Raw genomic sequence first — 19,078 nt, forward strand, 5'->3', positions numbered from 1 at the left:
TTTAAGAAAGGACACGGGTTAACCCAAAAAGAAACTTTTGAAAAAAATCTCAGATGTAAGAAACTTTTTCCTCGAAAATCTCATCGAATTCCAAGTGATAATCAAGCGGTACAAAAACCTAGAGGAATTCTAAAAGAAACTTCTTGAAGATTCCCAAGTTCTGTTTTAAGGAAATTCCAAGTGATTGCACAGGCGAATTCCTTGGGATTTCGTAGAAGTATCCCAGAAGTATTTTGGTTTGGCTTTGATTTTGCAGTTTTTCGGTGAGGTGTAAACATTCAAATATGCACATCAAATTACTCTTAACAACAATTTTCCCGGTAATCATTCCAAATTCCCGGCTTTTTCCCGCTTTTTTCCCGGTCGTTCCGAATTCCCGTCTTTTTCCCGGTTTTCCCGTTTTTCCCGGTTCGGTGGCCACCCTGCCGTATATATTGAACACGTGCTCAGTGATCTTGATGTTCATGGATCGTTTTTTTTTCTTTCTGCTTGTTTCAAAAAACGATAAAAATAAAATAAAAAAAAGGAAGCAGCATTTTATCACCCTGAGCTGCTTGGCAAATTTCGAGGCTAGAAGTCGGCTTTCTAAAGAAAAATAATGAAAATTTCAATCATATGACATCTACCATAAATTCGCGATGAATATTACTCTGTATTTTCAAAGAAGATTTCTAGAAGTCCTTCAAATATCCTCAAACATCTCCGAATGCATCGTTTCAAATCGTCGAACCGTTTTCGAGTTATAATTGTTTGAAGATGAAAACATTGCTACAATAACCCATGAACATTTTAGGGTATTAAGGGCGAACGGGACGATCGAGAAAATATCCGCCATTGCTCTGTTACTACTAAGATGGTAATCTCAGATTCTACTTTTTATTTTGGAACAAAAACTTATCATTGTGTATGTTCACTTACAGTGCATATGCTGATTGTTTTTCAGCCTCTTCTGTACGATAGAAATCAAGATTAACAGCTTCAAAATCGCGAGGCAAATTGTTAGAAAGAGAAGAAAGATAATAAAACTAACGCGGCGTCTCGTATCACCTTAAGGGTTTAACTTATGAGGAACTGGAGGTTTTAAGGAGTGTACTGGAAACTCCTCACTAGTTAAAGAGTTTATAAACGGGACAAATATACAGCATAATTCGCTCGGTGCACACGCTTAAGCAGCAATGCTTTTTAACTGCAAGTCAGGTAAGTGTAAAAATTTTGCAGTTATCGCACCACTATCTGTCAAAATCAAAACGTCAACTGAGTTGCAATATTTTTTCTGGTGCACTACAGCTGCAATGCGATATTTTTAGTGCATTTTGACTGCGTCCGACATAAATTGACAGCTGTTTGACGTCTGTCAGTCGTTGCAGTTAGCGAATAGGCCTAAACAGAAGACGTTTAAATTCAGCTGATTTTGTGGGCACAAAATGTTGGCAATATCATCATCAATCATTGCTCTTAAAACTTTGAGGATGCAAATCTCGAGCTGTACTGCATGAAATGGGCTGAAAATTTGATCGTTTGTATGCTTACATGTGACGAACAATCGACTTAGTTTTCAGTTAGATCAGTCCACTGCAGATTTACCAGGAAACCAGAACCCATATTTACGAGGAAAGATGCATTCAACGCCTTCAAATGAGTTTTTAGGCAAATATGGTCTTCTACAAAGTTGTCCCTAATAATAAGACCCTCTTTCATGAAAATTAGGGTGGTCCATATTTTCAAAGAAATTGGAACCAAACATTTTTATTTGCAAGAATAACTATATACACTCTTCGGGAAAGTTGTAAATCTATCAATTTTGAGCAAGTTTGCTGAAGACACTTTTTATGTAGCTTTAAAATTGACTGATCTAGAGGTATTTTTCTAAATAAGGGTGGTTCAAGAAATACCGGTTTTCTGGCGTTAACTTTTTCAGTTTCGATTATTCATCAAAGTCGCCCAAGAAACACTTGTAGAGCATTTGAAGACGCGTCGTTTCGTGCGCTGAGATGGTCGTTATCTCTTTTGTTCAAAAGTTACAGGCGCTTTTCTTAAAAAAAACATGTCTTTTTTAAAAAGGTGTTATGGATTGGGGCAAACATAAAAAATATCTTTAGCCCGCATTCAAAAGAAGAAGTGTTGTTATAAAACATATCAAAACATTAGAGGGGTGTTATTTTTGTAACTTAAGTGAAAAATACTTGGAAAGTGCCTATTTTTCCTAGAATATCATCAATATCTTTAGAACGGAATGACGTAGCAACATTCTCAGCGCACGTTTTGCGCGTTTTTGGAAGCTCTAAAAGTGGTTCTTAGGCGACTTTGACGAGAAATTCGAAACAAAAAAGATATAGCAGTAAAACGATTTGTTCTAGCGTCACCCTATGGAAACTATGGGAAAATGCTCCAAATTTGGTCAAAACAGTTTGAACGCTTTATTAAGAACCATTGAGAACCATTTTCAGAGATTTGAAAAACGCACATTTTCGTGTGCTGAGAATGTTGCTACGTCATTCCGTTCAAAATATATTGATGATTTTCTAGAAAAAATAGGCACTTTTCAAGTATTTTTCACTTGAGTTACAAAAATAATACCCGTTTAATTTTTTGATATGTTTTATAACAATTCTTCTTTTGAATGCGAGCAAAAGATATTTTTTATGTTTGCCCCAACCCGTCATAACACCTTTTTAAAAAACCATGATTTTTTAAGAAAAAACGCCTGTAACTTTTGGAAGAGATAACGACCATCTCAGCGCACGAAACGATGCGTCTTCAAATGCTCTACATGTGTTTCTTGGGCGACTTTGATGAAAAATCGAAACTGAAAAAGTTAACGCCAGAAAACCGGTTTTTCTTAAACCACCCTAACTTAATTCAGAAAAATATCTCTAGATCGGTCAGCTTTGAAGCTACATAAAAAGTATATTCAACAAATTTGCTCAAAATTGATAGATCTACAACTTTTTCGAAAAATGTATATAGTTATTCTTGCAAATAAAAAAGTTTGATTCCCAATTTCTTTAAAATTATGGACCACCCTAATTTTCATGTATATTGAAAAGAGGGCCTCATTATTAGGAACAACTTTGTAGAAGACCATATTAATCTAGAAAATCATTTGAAGGCGCTGAATGCATCTTTCCTCGTAAATCTGTTTCGTGGACCATTGTGCACTGGAACTGGTGATTCGCAACGACAAAATTTCGAGAGTAATGATGATGAGAGAAACGAAAGATAGCATATAACTGAGACGGAAGATAGCAAAATTAACACGGCGTGCCGTATCACCTTAAGGGTTCAGTGCAATGCATGTTATCTAGCTGGTCAAGCTAGGAAAATTCACATACAAAATCCAATATCAATTGCAATGCGCAAGGCGGAAAGCTAATAGCCAAAAAGCTTTGATCTGAGAAAACGATCACAATATGAATACGTTGAAAGCTGTTTAACTAACGCTATTTGGATTTTCATAACCGTTAGTTAAGTTATCCAACGAAAAGACTTGCATAAGTTTTGCGGATTTGATTTTCTGTAACAGAATGAAATACTAGTGTACAGCAGATATCAAACGATTCAATGATTATCTATTCAATTCTCAATGCAACCATTTTGAATAACTGACAACAATTAAAAATGGATAATTTATTACCAATTTCAAAACTCATCAGCATTTTTCCATACGCATGAACGAAATATGGATCCGAATGAAGTGCATTGATTGAATATGGTTGATGCGAGAAAATGTTTGCAAACAGAAGAGCAACAAAATCATATGTTTCACTATCGTTGTCTGTGTTTCATCCTATAGGTAGTTACTATAGGAGTGTAATGTCCAGCACAGCTGATGACCCTCCGCTCTTACGGCTCTACTGGTAGAGGTAATCATCGGACGGAAGCTCTCTGAAATTTGCATGTTGTACTCCGCTCGCTCTCGTGTTTATAATGTTTTGTTGATGTTTTCTCGCGGGTGTACGATTGACCGCGCGTGTAAACTAGGAGACGAATAGTCCAATATATGCACGTTAAGGAGCGCAGACATAAAAATGGCTTTTAGGTCAATTAGCTCGATTCAATCACTTAAACTTCATTTCAGAAGGTGAACCAGAAAATATGGTATATAAAAACTTGTGCGGCTACACCAGTTATACATGAAAGTCACGGAAAAACCGCTCTTTCTTCAATATTTAAAGTAAAGATCATCGACTACCTTCGCAAAATGTCAATTGATATTCATCATGATTATCAATTGGCATTTTTCGAACATTGTCAATGATATTGAGCTTAAATATTGAAGTAAGAGTGGTGTTTCCGTCACTTTCTCGTAGAATTGGTCTAGCCGCACATGTTTTTCATATGTAGCTGTAGGTGATTGAATCTTGATATGTCGAAATGACATTTTCAACATTGCATGTAATTTGGAAATTGCACTTAAACTAAGAAAAATCAAAGATTACGGTTCATTTTTTTTTGTATTGATTGTTTGACTGCTTAGCATAATATGGTGGTTTTAGGTGTTTCCGGCAGTTTTGTTATCTTTATCTTGGCGGTTTTTTTTTCGACCAAATTGACTTAAACTTAGTCGTATTATAATTCAGTTTGGTAGGCAAAATTTTGAGGCTAGAGAACAAAACGGCCGAAAAACAATTCTCCTATTTCTTCACAGACCGAACCAAACACGAAACAGTAAAATGATTTGAGAGTGTCTTCTATACTGATATAAAATAGTGCACTCTCTTCAAAAGCGCTTGCTCTGGCTCTCACAAATTAGAGCCGACGAAATAAAGAGAACCGGAGAAGCAAAGTTGAACAAAGAACTTTCCTTCGAAATAAATAATCGTTTATGCATAATATAGGCCCGTGCCACATTAAAGCGGGCTCAGTGATGAAGTTCACAGACATGATCTGTTAAACTAATGTCAACACCCGTGTATTACGACACGACACTAAAATTTGGATGCGAACTTATAGCGACACTAACTTGCTGCGCCAATCTGTAAATATTTACTTTCAAGTTTCAACCCTGTCTAGATCATCATACGCAAAAGGTTTTGCTTTACCCATTTGGTAATTGCGAGGTGGGCACTGAATGTACGTTTTACGATTTATAATATTTTCGATTTACCAGTAGAGCAATGAAAATGATTTTATTAAATTCATAAATTGTAGAGGCTTTTTTATCAATTCCAATACGGATAATAAGAGTTTTAATACATGTACACTCGACTGGAGAGTCGACAATCTGGAATGAGTTTTCAACATAGGGTTAGTTCAAACATGTTCCTACGTCATGCTTTCACGGGTCCGTCGATTACAATGACCACCAGGTAAGATTTATGTGTTAAGCAGCTAGTGCAACCTAGGTAGAATTGGATTCTTCAACCCTTTATAAGGCAGTGGCAACTATATTGCCACCTACTGTTTGATTTTTTTCTTATCTACATATAACAATTTATTTCGAACTTTTTTTTTGGTTTACGCAAAATTGGGATTACTAACAACGCCTGGTATTTTTTAGTACTAAACAAAGCTTAAACAACAATTCGGGATCCATTTTTAGTCTCAAAAATGGCTAAATTTGAAAATAGTGTATAACTTTTGATTGCATGCATCAAAATCGCTGATTTTTCAACCAGCAACAGTTCATTATGTGTAGATTAGCGTTGTACAAATCTGACGGAGACATCGATTTTTGTGAATCGATTCGAATTGTATCAGCAGAATCGATTCACCGTTTTAATCGAATGCTTTGAATCGATGTTTTCACATCGATTCGATATTATAAAATATTACAAAACTATAAAATGATTCGTTTGCTGCATGTAGTCTAAGTTCATGGTATGTATTGTTTGTTTAAATAAATTCAACATCAAAATTTGAGATTGCACATCAAACACTTCGCGAATCCGATTCTGAAAAAAATATGAAATTAATAATTTTGAGTCGAAAGAAAAATCTTGAGATCCTGAGATTCTGAGATTCCCCAGAACTCTGAGATGTAATCCCATATAGTACTGGGATAAATTCCCGCAGACTGCTGAGAGAAATTCCTTCAAAATCTTCAAAGAGACTCCTCAAGAATTCTGAAAGGAGTTCCTCTAGAATTATGAGAGAGATTTCTTCAGAATGCTGAAAATACACCAAAATCCTAAGAGACATTATCTAGAAAAGAAAGCAAGACTCTGCCGGTATCATGGTAGGAATACTCTCTGAATTTTATTAAGGATTTTTCTAAAACCGTGAGAGAGATTACCCCATATCTATGAGACGGATTGTCTCAGAGTCTCGAGAGAAATTCTCCCAGAACCCTGTGATAGATAGTCTCAGAATCCTAAGATAAGCTTTCCCTTGGGGTTTTCCTAAAACCTTCCAGAATCCTAAGAGGGATTATCCCAGAATCCTTAAATGAATTCTCCCAGAATTCTGAGAGGAATTGCAAGAGCGGTTCTTTCACATTCTTGAAATAAATTCATCTAGAATACTGAGAGAGATTCTCACAAAAAGATGTTCGGATCCCTAGGATAGTTCCCCAAGAAACTTAAAAGGAATGATCATGAATCCTGAAAAGGGTAGCTTAGAACCCTAAGAAGGATTACTCCAGAATCCCGAGAAAGGCTCCCTCAAAGTACTGGGCGGGATTGCCAAAGAAACCTGAGATATACTCTCACAGAATTCTGGGAGATAGGACCCCAGAATCTTGAGAAGATTTCCTCCAGAATCTTGAGAAGAATTCCTCCAGAATCATTTTAAGTATTTTCCCAGAATTTCCAAAATATCCTGGGTGGAATCCATTAGAATGCTGAGAATAATTTTGCCAGAATTCCGAAAGGTATTCCTCAGAATTCTAAGAATCACTCCCAAGCATCTCGAGAGGGGCAATTCCGCATTCTTGAGAGAAATATATCTAGAAACCTAAGAGAGACTTTTCCGAAAATCTGATAAGGATTATCCCTGGAAGGTATAATGAAAACTTCTAGAATGGACTTCCCAGCATCCTGAGAGGGATTATCTGGAATTCTGAGAGGTATTCTCACATAAAACAGAAAATTACCGCAGATTCCTGAAAGGACTCCCTCAAACTTCTGAAAGGGATTGTCCCAGAACTCTGAGAGTGATTCCTTTAGAATTTAGAATACTTGAACTATTACAAAAAAAATCTCAATAAAATTTTCCCATAAACGTGTCAGGGATTTTCCTTTATTACTAAGAAAACACAGAAAACAGAATTCTACTGCGATTCTCGTAGAATGCTGAGAAAGATTTCTTCCGAACCCTAAGTGGAATCACAAAATCTATGCGAGGGATTCTCCAAAATCCAAAACATCTCTAGAGAATTTTGCCCAGAATCTCGTGGGAGATTCTTCAATAATTATTAATTCTGAAAGAAATTGCCCTATAATCTTGAAAAATACAGCCCCAGAAACCCGAGGATTTCTCCAGAATCATGAGACAAGTTCCTCTAAATCTTGAGAGAAATTTCCCCAGAATCCTGATGGGGATTACCCCAGAAAGCCGAATTTTCAGAGAATCTGGGGAAGAGTACCCGCAGAATACTTAGTGATAATCCCCCAGAATCTTAAGAGGATCTTACGCAGAATGCTGAGATGGATTCTAGTGGTCCTGTGTAGGATTTCCCCAGAATCCTGAGAATTTTTAGAGGAATTTCGCCATAATTCTGAGAATGCTGAGTATGATTCTCCAAGAGAATCAAGGAGGAGTTCCTGAGAATCCTGAGAAAGATTTCATCAGAATTCTGAGCGGTATCCTAAATGAGGGTCTTCCAGAATCCTTAGAGGAATCAGCCCTGATCATCCAGGAATTTCCTATAACCCTGAAAGGTAATTGAACCTTGGTAGGGTACCCTGGTAGAGAAAACCCCAAAATCCTGAAATGAATTCCTTTAGAATCCAGAGATTCCCCAGAATTCTGATAGGTATTACCATCCTAATACTGTTGAGAAAAAAAATCCTCCAGAATTTTTAAAGGGACTCTTCCATAATTCTGAGGTTACCTCTAAAGTTCTGTGAGAGATTCCCCCCAAAATGCTGAAAATTAGCACAGCAGCATCCTGAGCAGGGGTATCAGATGATTTTTTTTGAAAAAATTGTATCCCATACAAAATAATGGTGAAAAATCTGTATCTCATACAAAAATAAAATGGACCTTCTAGTACAAAAATCTGTATTGCATATAAAACGAAGTCTGTATGGATGCTCAAAAATCGGTATAATACAGATAAATCTGGGGGATAATACAGATAGGGTGATGACCATTATTTTGGCATGGTGTTGATGCAATTTGGAGCGATATTTTCAAAATAATTTTCTAGCTAATCTACAAAAGATAGAGTTTTGCTGTCAAAGAAACATTTTTAGAGAACAAGTTCGTGCGTGTTTTGTAGAAGAATTTTTTTAACAGAAGTTTTGTTTTTATATTAAAATCATCAAAAATGTCTGCAAAAGAGCTGTTTTTTCGACATGTTTTGCAATGTTTTGAAAATTTAAGCCTTTTAGACTAATTTTACCAAGTTCACGTCCAAGAGACTAAGAAAGTAGAAGTCATTAGCTTTCAATTCGAGCGTTGACATTGATTGTACGATTGATAGTTTAGTAGATAGAGGGTTTCAAATATGGACAAAATTTTAAAAAAATGTGATTAACTCACTTGGCAGTGATTTCCGACCCCATGTTCCTTGGGCACTTTTTCATAACTCATGGAGACCTATCCACCCTAAAAATATCTGCGCTCCGGAAACAAACACCCTGTATATGGCATCCCTGATCCTGAGAGACCTTATCCCAGAAAAGAGAGAAAAACTATTCCAATATGAATTCTCCCTGAATTCTATTGAGGATTTCCCTAGAATTCTGGAAGAGATTACTCCAGTTTTCTGATATGGATTCTCTCAGAATCTTCAGAGGATTGTTTCCAGAATACTGAGGGGTTTCCTCAGATTCCCAAGGTGGATTCTCCCGGAATCCTGTGATGGATTCCCTCAGAATTCTGAGAGAAGTTTTTCCTCGGGATTCTCCCAGAATGCTTAGACGGATATCCCCAGAACTCCCTGACAGATTCTTCCAGAAGCCTGAGAGGGATTCTACTAGAATCCTGAGAGAAATTCACCTGCAGTATTGAAAGACATCCCATTAGAATCCCCAGAGATTGCCCCACAATCCTGAGAGGGATCGTAAGAAGGGATCTTCCCCATTATTAAGAAATATTCATCTAGAATTCTGAGAGGTATTCTCGAAAAAAAATGTTCGGAATCTATTCGGAACCATTCTGGAAAAAAAAAGAAATTTCATAGGGTATGTGTGCCATCAGTAATCTCACGCTCCCATATTCATCCTATTCGAAAACAAGCGATTACGACACCAATTGATTACGTTCTTTTAGTTTTCATGGGTGCTCACTTCTAACAAAAAATACAAAAATAAGAAACAAAACAAACAGCTCTTCAATTCTTTGTTTTTGGTAGGATGAAAATTGGAGCCACATGCTTAATAAGGGAACCAATACCCTATTTTTGAATCGAAAGAAAAATCGAATGTAAAAAATCGATTCGGTAGATTTCGTGGGGCTTCAACATCGATTCAAAAAATCGATTAATCGGAACAAAAACATCGATGTTGGGAACATCGATTAAAAATTGCCCAACGCTAGCACAAGCCCTTCAAAGTTCGTATGGGAATTACTATGGGAAAACGACGTTTTTCATTCAATTGACCGTAGCATTTTCCCAAGTGCCCTAGAGTGTTAGTTGACCTTTGGTACTCCTAGGCTACTCTATCAGCTATAACTTTGCTGAAGACAACATTCAAATCGGACGCCTCATTAATTAGTTATTGATTTTTATACAGAATCCACCAACAGGTGACCCCTAATTCATGGTGTGATGCGGCTTTATGCTTACCGTGCCTAGGAATGAATGGTTAGGGGGGTCTAATAAAAACCTAACCGCTAACGGAGCCTGTGGAGTACCAGGGCGCCCTCCACAGTATGTAGCCCTTACTGCGCTAACCGGAGCAATGGTGCAGTGGACCTTGTGTTTCTCCGAGACAATCAGCTGCCCTTCTTTAGTCTCACTTGAGGCCAAATAAGGGCGGGATTATGAAGATGTTGTTAATTAGTTTAAATTTTCACCTGTATGGTTTCACATTATGCGATTTACATAGTGTATTTTGTGTATCCTCGCCTTTGGCGTTTTCCAATCGATACCGATTTGGTTTTGATGCTGCTGTTCTTTGTTGTGCAGTTGTTGCGAAGAGTTTAATCTTACCTAGTTTGGGTAGTGGCTACGGTTAGGATGGCTCAGATCAATCTTCAGCATAAAAGAACAGCAACGATCAATCTTTGCAGACTTATGCAAAATGGTACAGCCCAAGTGGCCTTGGTACAAGAACCTTACTTTCGTAAGGGAAATTTCTATCTAGGAAACCTTGTGAACCCGGTGTTTGCTACTTTCAGCAAACATGAAATGGCAAACTCGCGTGTCATGCCTCGAGCCTGTGTGCTTGTCAACAACGCAATAGTTGCTACACTCATCTCTGAACTAACCACCAGAGATGTATGTGCTATCACAATTGATGTATCTGTTGGAAACCTCAACAGGAAATACGTCTATTGTTCAGTTTATTTACCGCATGATGAACCATCCCCTACGTATGAAGAAGCAAAGAGTTTCAGACCTATCAGTTTGACCTCTTTTCTTCTGAAATGCTTAGAACGCATTGTGGATCATCACATCCGTGATGTTCATCTGGCCAACGTGCCTCTTCATGTGAACCAACATGCCTACCAATCTGGTAAGTCACCTGTGACTCTTTTACACAAGGTTGTTTACGTTATCGAGAAAGCATTCGCTCAAAAGCAGTCTTGTCTGGGTGTTTTCTTAGATATCGAGGGTGCTTTTGACAACGTGCCTTTCGATGCCATATTGGAAGCCGCACGGAGTCATGGTATATCTCCAATGATTTCCAATTGGAATCACCAAATGCTCAAAAACCGATATCTCTTCTCGACATTGCGTCTAGCAGGGATTAGGAAATTGAGTGTTTGTGGATGCCCCCAAGGGGGAGTCTTATCACCGCTTTTGTGGAATCTCGTAGCAGATACGCTATTGAGGCAACTCAATAATAGCGGTTTTCCTACTTATGGTTTTGCCGACGACTACCTAACATTGTTAGTTGGTATGTGCATCAGCACCCTTTTCGACCTGATGCAAAGCGCCCTTCAGGTAGTTGAGGGTTGGTGTCGCCAATATGGCCTTTCGATTAATCCGAGTAAACATCTATTGTTCTTTTCACGGAAAGGCGAAACCGTAATGGCGTTCGACCTTTGCGTCTCTTTGATTCTGAAATCGATGTGACTGAACAGGTAAAGTACGTTGGAGTCATTCTTGATTCCAAGCATTTCTGGACATCTCACATTGAGTTCAGGATCAAGAAAGCTTGTATGGCCTTCGGGCAATGCCGGCGTACTTTTGGTACAACTTGGGATCTAAAACCCAAGTATATCAAATGGATTTACACAACTGTGGTCCGGCCAATATTGGCTTATGGATGTCTTGTGTGGTGGCAAAAGGGCGAAGTGAGAACGGTCCAAACAAAATTAGGCCATCTCCAAAGGATGTGCTTAATGGCGATGTCTGGAGCGTTCTCTTCAACTCCCACGGCAGCGCTCGAAGTTCTCTTTGACGTTGCCCCACTACACATTCATCTCAAACAAGAAGCACTTTCTTGCACTTACCGGTTACGGGTACTCGGTCTACTAGAGGAAACTCCTGTGAACCGCACATCAACACACACCTCGTTGTTTTCACTTTTGGTGAATTGGGACAAAATTGTTCTTGCTCCAAGTGATCTTACAATTGCTTGTAATTTTCCATATAGGTCATTTTCCACGAAATTCTCTTCCCGGGAAGAGTGGACATCTGGTTATCTGGAAAGAAGTATTTCAGACGGCATCGTATGTTACACTGATGGCTCCCTTCTCGAAGGTCGAGCAGGTGCTGGTGTTTATTCTCGTGAGATAAGGCTGTATCAGTCTTACTCACTTGGTAGACACTGCACCGTTTTCTAGGCCGAAATCTTTGCACTTATGTGCGGAGTGCAATCAGCACTTCAGCAGCACGTAATGGGCAAAATAATATACTTCTGTTCAGATAGCCAGGCTGCTATTAAAGCACTTGCTTCGGCCAACTCCAGGTCGAAGATAGTTATCGCTTGTCGAACTCAAATCGAGGAGCTGAATTCAGCAAACGCTGTTCACCTTGTATGGGTACCTGGCCATTCTTCCATCGCTGGAAATGAATTGGCTGATGAGTTAGCTCGCACTGGAGCATCACATGACCTCATTGGCCCTGAGCCAGCTATTCCGATATCGAAGTGTTGGGTAAAGCTTCAGATTCACACCTGGGCTGCCACTCAACACAGACAATACTAGAATAGTTTGGAGTCATGTCGTCAAACCAAATTGTATTGTACTGAGCCATCTCCAAGGGTGGCGAAGTATCTTACAAATCTGTCAAAGCAGAATTGCAGCATTCTGGTCAAAGCGTTGACTGGCCACTGTCGACTCAGCTATCACATGGCGAATATTCAGCAAGCTGATTCATTTGCATGTGATAGCTGTGAATCCGATTATGGAACTTCGTATCATTTGATATGTAACTGTCCAGTTTTTGCGCAACTGCGTTTCCGAGTATTCGGTAAACACTTATTAAGTGAAACTGACTTCAGAAACTTGAATCTTTAGGATATTCTGTTGTTCTTAACCCGCTGTGGTAAAGAGCTATGCTATAGGCTCTCTTTCGCTTTATGCGTTATTACAGTGCCCAGCCCACTTCAGGGCGCTGTTTGAACCCATTGTGGTACGCTTGTGCGTTAGTACCCTCTTCCAGGGTATTTTTCCTATATCCCTACCTGTCCATATCCCCATCCAAATCCTTTTTCCTTCCTTTTCTCTCAGGTAGATGATGAAATAGGCTGTTATTTTGGCGATTGCACAAATGTCCCAAATGGAGGATAACGGGCCTCTGGAGCCGGCATTTTGATACCTGATACCTGATTACACTATTCGATGCTCATCACTGCAATTTGCCTTGAAACATAGTACCCATGATTTCTGTGTGCTATCTTTGGCGCCATGTGCAGCAATGTTGCCTGCTGGGAAGCTGGAGAATCACTGTTAACCTTCTTCGTGCATTAGCTTGCGCTCACCTCGCTGACCTAGTGCACGTTTAGGGGTCATAATGACCCCAATGCACGACGAGGGTTAAAGTTTCTCCAGTTGGATAAAAATCGATAACTAATTAATGATACGTCCGATATGAATGTGGTCTTGGGCAAAGTTGTAGCTGATAGAGTAGCCTAGGAGTACCAAGAGTCAACTAACACCCTAGGGCATTTGGGGAAATGCTATGGTCAAATGAATGAAAAACGTCCTTTTATCATAGCAACTCCCATACAAACTTTGATGGGCAAACATTCTCAATGACGAATTGAAGTGAAGTTCCATCAATATTGAAGGGGCATTGGATGTTCTTTTCCAACTGATATTCAATTGATATCGAATGTATTAAACAGTAGTGCGAATTCAAATGCCAATCAGTTTATATCAACGTGCAGATTATTTACCGTGTACAATTTTTGAGAACTTTCGGATTCATGAGGGACCACTTGTGATGCCAGTACACAGGGTTCAAATATTTGTCCAAAAAGAAACCAATGCTCAAACATCTTGTTTGACTGGAACTAATTTGCATTAATGTCAAACAGATATTTTTTATTAAGTTCATTCGTTGTCAAATATTTGACCTTGTGTACTTATTACTTCATCCTTGAAACTTCAAATATTGACATGTTTGGTTTTTTAGCCAAAATAATTATTTTCCGATATTGAAGAATATAAAAACGCAAAACAAGAGATAGCGTTATGATCAAAGTAGTTAGGGCACACCGGGGCAAGTTGAAACGGCTGGGGCAAGATGAAACACGAAGTTTTGAAATTGTTTTCAATACAATTTTGAAATTTTTCTTTCACCGAAAGATTGTTTGAATCAAAAACTATGTGTTATGGCATTGAAGCTGTTTACCATCATTGGATAACATCATGTTAACCCGCTGTTTTATCTTGCCCCACCCGTTTCAACTTTCCCCGGTGTACCTTACTAAAATATATATTGATACAATACATATTTTAGTAACTGCAACGTAAAGATTTTATATTCAATCTTTCCTACCTTTTCCGTTTGACACATTCCAGCACTTTCAGCTTTTCCCAGCCTTCCTCCGTTTTGACCCAAGCCTCGCCGGGTGATCTCCAGTCCTTCGAGATGAAAGGCATGTCGTTCGCTGTTCGCTGTTGGTGCTACTGCTATTCCTTTTGGTATTGGTTTGGTTCGGTTCGGTGCTCGAGCGCGCCTCAATCGAAAGCCACGCGACTTTCGCAATTTGATGTCTTGCGACGAAGGGGCCAATTGAAAAGACCACGCGCACCAAACCACAGCCCACGACCGAAAAGTGCAAACTCACTCACTCACTGAAATCACTATTTTCTTCTATTGTGATATAAAAAAACCTTTGCTGCACAAGCTAGAAAAAGAAAAACAAACTTTTAGACCCCGGGAATGTGTCTGATTTTCTTGCCTCACTGCTGTGCACATTGATTGCTTCCTGATTGATTTGCTTTTGCGCGCTTGAATGCCTTTTCTGATTCACTTTTATTTTCTCTTCTGTATAGTGGCTTTAAGGAAAACTTGTGCAATAGCATCGGTGGTCTTCTTTTAGTGGTCTCTCTCGCCGCCGCCCGTCGATGCCAACGTAATTCCGATCCGACGACTATTGGCTGTAAATAGGTGACCCCTGATTGCAAATACATGCATGCGCTCGGTGAGGGAATGGAGTAACCAGTTGTTAGCAATAGAACGTTCACTTCGAGAGAGTAATGATCGGGAGATAGGGTTTACAATAACGGCAGTTGGATGAGCTTATGATGAGATTGAACGTCCTTTGTTTTCAAATTTATGATGTAAATTTCAAGGTGTGTCAACCATTAAAGTTTTCTAAATGTCCAATAAAACAAGTACCGCAATATGGGGGGAATTGATCAATTTTCATCCACTATTTTCTATTGAATAGGCTACACTACTTTTGACTTCAAACAAATATTTCCAAAACATGAACCCAAGGGACGTCCAACTATCTCCAGGAACGAAATTCTGACAGAAATTGTAACATTTGTTTTGAAATGTTCAACAGGCTTAATTTGAAAACTTCGAATCCTGGGTGAAGTTAATCAATGGCTGACACGATATTCTTAGATTGAAAAGCTATGGAGTACAATCAATTCTAGGATGCTGAATCTGAGTTTAGTTTTCAAATGCTTACAACTATTGTATTTCCACAGTAAACGTCTCAATGTAGGTAGTATAAGAAACGCTTTGGTTAAGTGATCACAATATATCTTCTAGTTAACTTCGAAACACTGTTTGCTATACCCCAGAAGAAAAGAAAGTGACCGGTGAAAAGACCGGTGAGTATTTATTGTAAAATTGTACATATGCAATCCAGCAGAACCCAAAACCGGTAACAAGCTAGGAAAAACAGTAATAAGGGGCAATTCTTTCAAAATCGTCCAAAAATTTAAAAAAATCATAACTTGACCCAGAAAGTAACAAATAATCATTTTTCTAACGTCAATAAAAAGCTAAAAATCTTGCATTATCGAGAAAAATATCACACATAGGCGTAGCCAGTGATACGGGCTCACAAGGGGCAGAGAAATCGAGTTCTCAAATCAGTACACATAACCAATATTCTCAATTTTCATTCACAAATAAAAAGCTAAGAATTTCTAGGAAAATATCACACATGATTGTAGCCACGATATCTAAAAAAAATGAATTGGTTTTTTTTTCGAGGTTAAGATAATACATAATTGATAATACACAATTGAATGAATTTATTATTAAAATTCATCCTTTGAGAGAATTTCAGAAATAAAATACTAATGGAATCCTTGAAGCATTCCCAAAACTATCATTGAATGGTGTTTTCAGAGAAACTTTTATAGAAACTCGTGTAGGAATAAATTGCTAATGAAATCCGTGTATGAAATCTTGTAGGAATCACTAAAAGAATTCTCCAAGAAATCCCTTACAAAATTCCACTACTAGGAATCCCTGGAGAAATGGCTCAAATAATCTTAAAAGAATTTTCGATGCTATGACAGGAGAACTTCGGTAAGGAGGATCTCTCAATAACCTCTCGAACAATTTAAGATGGACTTTTTTGAGAAATGTCCCATGACCAGGGTACGAAAAACGGATCACGCCGAAAAACAAACGCTTTGTCCTAACCCTTTATAAGGCAGTGGCAACTATATTGCCACTTTATACACATATTTATTTCTGTTCGTTTAGAAAACTTTTACAAATTCTGTTTTAACTGATGGACACATTAGGCCTTTGTGAACACTCATGATTTTTTTGAGCCATAACAAATATGAATGGGCTTTTTTAGAACAAAATGTCTCTCCAAAAACATCCATTTTTGAGTGAATGAAGGTTTATAAGCTCGAAATTCTGTTATGGTGAGCGAATTGAAAATCGAATAATGAGGAATGAAAGGCCTATGTTCCTTTTACTTGTGGACACAATTTCAACTTGATTGCTTCATTATTATTAGAAACTCAGTCTTTTGAAAAAAATGTACTATGATAAATGGACATGTACTAAAATTGCCATAACGTCCAAAATAATTGACCAATCGAGTTCAAATCCACACAAGTAACTCATGAATATTAGGGCAATAACCTGTGCTTAGCTGGTAGTGCAGCCTGGGCACTGTTGTCCTTCTGACTTCAGCTAGATTGAGGAGGTACGTCCCGAGCGTCTGTTCACCAAGGAGGTGCGGCTCAAACAGCGTCTGTTCTGGCATCCAGCGGCTGAGTATGAACTGCTGTATTGCGTCAGCTATACCTAAGAAGGCAGCCCCTTCAACGCAATGTAGGCAGCGCGGCCCCGGTCGGCAGAGAAAGTTTCTTTCGACCTGTCATTGGAACGGAAAGCCTTCATTCTGTTACCAACGATAATGGTCTGCGCCTTGTGACATTCGCTGCTGCTAGAGGGATGGCAATCAGCAGTACCTACTTCGCACGTAAGAATATCCGAAAACACACCTGGCGACACCCGAGTGGTGACACTTGCTCCCAGATAGACCACGTGCTGGTCGACGGGCGACATTTCTCGGACGTCATAGATGTGAGGTCCTACAGAGGCCCGAACATCGACTCGGATCATTATCTTGTAGCCGCTAAAATTCGGGCGCGATTATCCAGCGTCACGAGTTCAAGAAACAACAGGACGATGCGTTTCAATATCCATCGCTTGTCAGCCGAAGGGGTTGCTACACAGTACCATCAGAAGCTAGACGAGAGGATAGGAGAGACCAACGGATCTGGAGATGTCAACAGCTTATGGGGAGTTATCCACGAAGCAGTGACAACAACAGCGCAAGAGGTGATAGGTACCACTCAGCGACGCCAACGTAATGGTTGGTTTGACGAGGACTGCCAACGAGTGACGAACGAAAAGAATTATTACGAAAAAATAATGAAGCACTACAAATGCACATCAAAATATAACATATTATAGTGGAACCTTACAAATGCGTAATAAATTAGGACCTCACACATGATTATCGATCTTGGATTAACTAAATAAACTCAACACAAAAGAAATGGAAACTTGCTTCACAACGTAGTTGTGCAGAACAGGCAAAGTTTCCCATTTCCGTACTCCGTCACGATCGTGACGAAAAATCTTCTACATCTAAACACAAGCCTAACCTAATACTATTGCTATATGTACACTATTTACAATGCCCGCGTGGGTTTTGCGGTTGGGCGCCATAACATGGACACCTACAAAACCCGTGCCCCACGTTGGGCGCCATTATTACGAAAAAATAATGAAGCACTACAAATGCACATCCAAATATAACATATTATGGTGGAACCTTACAAATGCGTAATAAATTAGGACCTCACACATGGACAAATACAACACATAACATATATTTTTGCCCTGTTACCCTATTGGATAACAATTTCCGATGACAGGATGACGAGGTTTCATAAATGTTGTTGGTCCATCAGTCAATCCTGTAATCGTATTTTCTCTGGCGGTTGCCTTATTTTTTTTTTTTTTTTTTTTTTTTTTTTTTTTTTTTTTTTATTAATACTAGGGGATTATTTACAAGTTAAAATAATACATTTAACACAAAAATAAAACTTGTAATAGAATGCCACCAGAAGTCGAATGCTAGTGGCCGGTACCCGGCAGAACAGAGAGCGGTACAGAGTTGCAAGAGCAGAAGAGAAACGAATCCACCGCAGAAAAAACGGCAACATGAAGAGAGTGTTATTGCTGAAGCGCAGGAAAGTATGGACAGGAACGATATGCGGAGGTTTTATGCAACTGTCAATGGCGCGCGGCACAAGACTGCGCCAGTGCCCGCCATGTGCAATGACCGGGAAGGAAATTTGCTGACAGACAAAACAATGGTGGCAGCCAGGTGGGAGGAGCACTTCGAAGATTTGTTGAATGGTAGCAGCGAAGGAGCACCCAGGAACAGGATTAACATAATGGATGACAGTCAAGCAATGGAACCACCAACACTGGATGAGGTTAAAAAGGCCCTTAAGGAGCTGAAAAACAGCAAGGCTGCTGGGAAGGACGAGATCCCGGTCGAACTTCTTAAGCACGGAAGCGAGCAGCTACATCAATCAATCCACCAGATTATTATAAAGATTTGGGAGAATGAAGAATTGCCCACCAGTTGGTTGGATGGCCTCATATGCCCAATCTACAAGAAAGGGCACAGACTGGAGTGTGCCAATTACAGAGGGATTACCCTTTTAAATTCGGCGTATAAGATACTGTCGCGTGTCCTGTTCAACAGACTGCGACCTCTTGAGGAGTCCTTCGTCGGCGGTTTTCGTGAGGGCCGATCAACGACGGATCAAATGTTTGTCCTGCGGATGATCCTAGATAAATTTCGGGAATATAACTTGCAGACTCACCATCTGTTCA

The 19,078-nt window shown here is 39.1% G+C and overlaps 1 protein-coding gene across 8 annotated transcripts in view; it reads right to left on the reverse strand.

Annotated features, from left to right (window-relative positions):
* The window catches only part of LOC109431240 (F-box only protein 25), a 49,331-nt gene that overhangs the window by 22,804 nt on the left and 7,449 nt on the right, over positions 1–19,078 (reverse strand). For 4 of the 8 annotated variants that reach the window (XM_062859690.1, XM_062859689.1, XM_029868421.2 and 1 more), the window contains exon 2: positions 14,225–14,576. In XM_062859690.1, coding sequence (XP_062715674.1) covers positions 14,225–14,328 — 104 coding nt within the window. In that variant the 5' untranslated portion in view covers positions 14,329–14,576. Of the gene's footprint in view, positions 1–14,224; positions 14,830–19,078 lie in introns of all 8 variants that reach the window. The other 4 variants (XM_062859691.1, XM_062859692.1, XM_062859686.1 and 1 more) reach the window with 2 other exon arrangements.

Source organism: Aedes albopictus, chromosome 3, assembly GCF_035046485.1.
Source record: "Aedes albopictus strain Foshan chromosome 3, AalbF5, whole genome shotgun sequence".
Classification (NCBI taxonomy): Eukaryota; Metazoa; Arthropoda; class Insecta; order Diptera; family Culicidae; genus Aedes; species Aedes albopictus.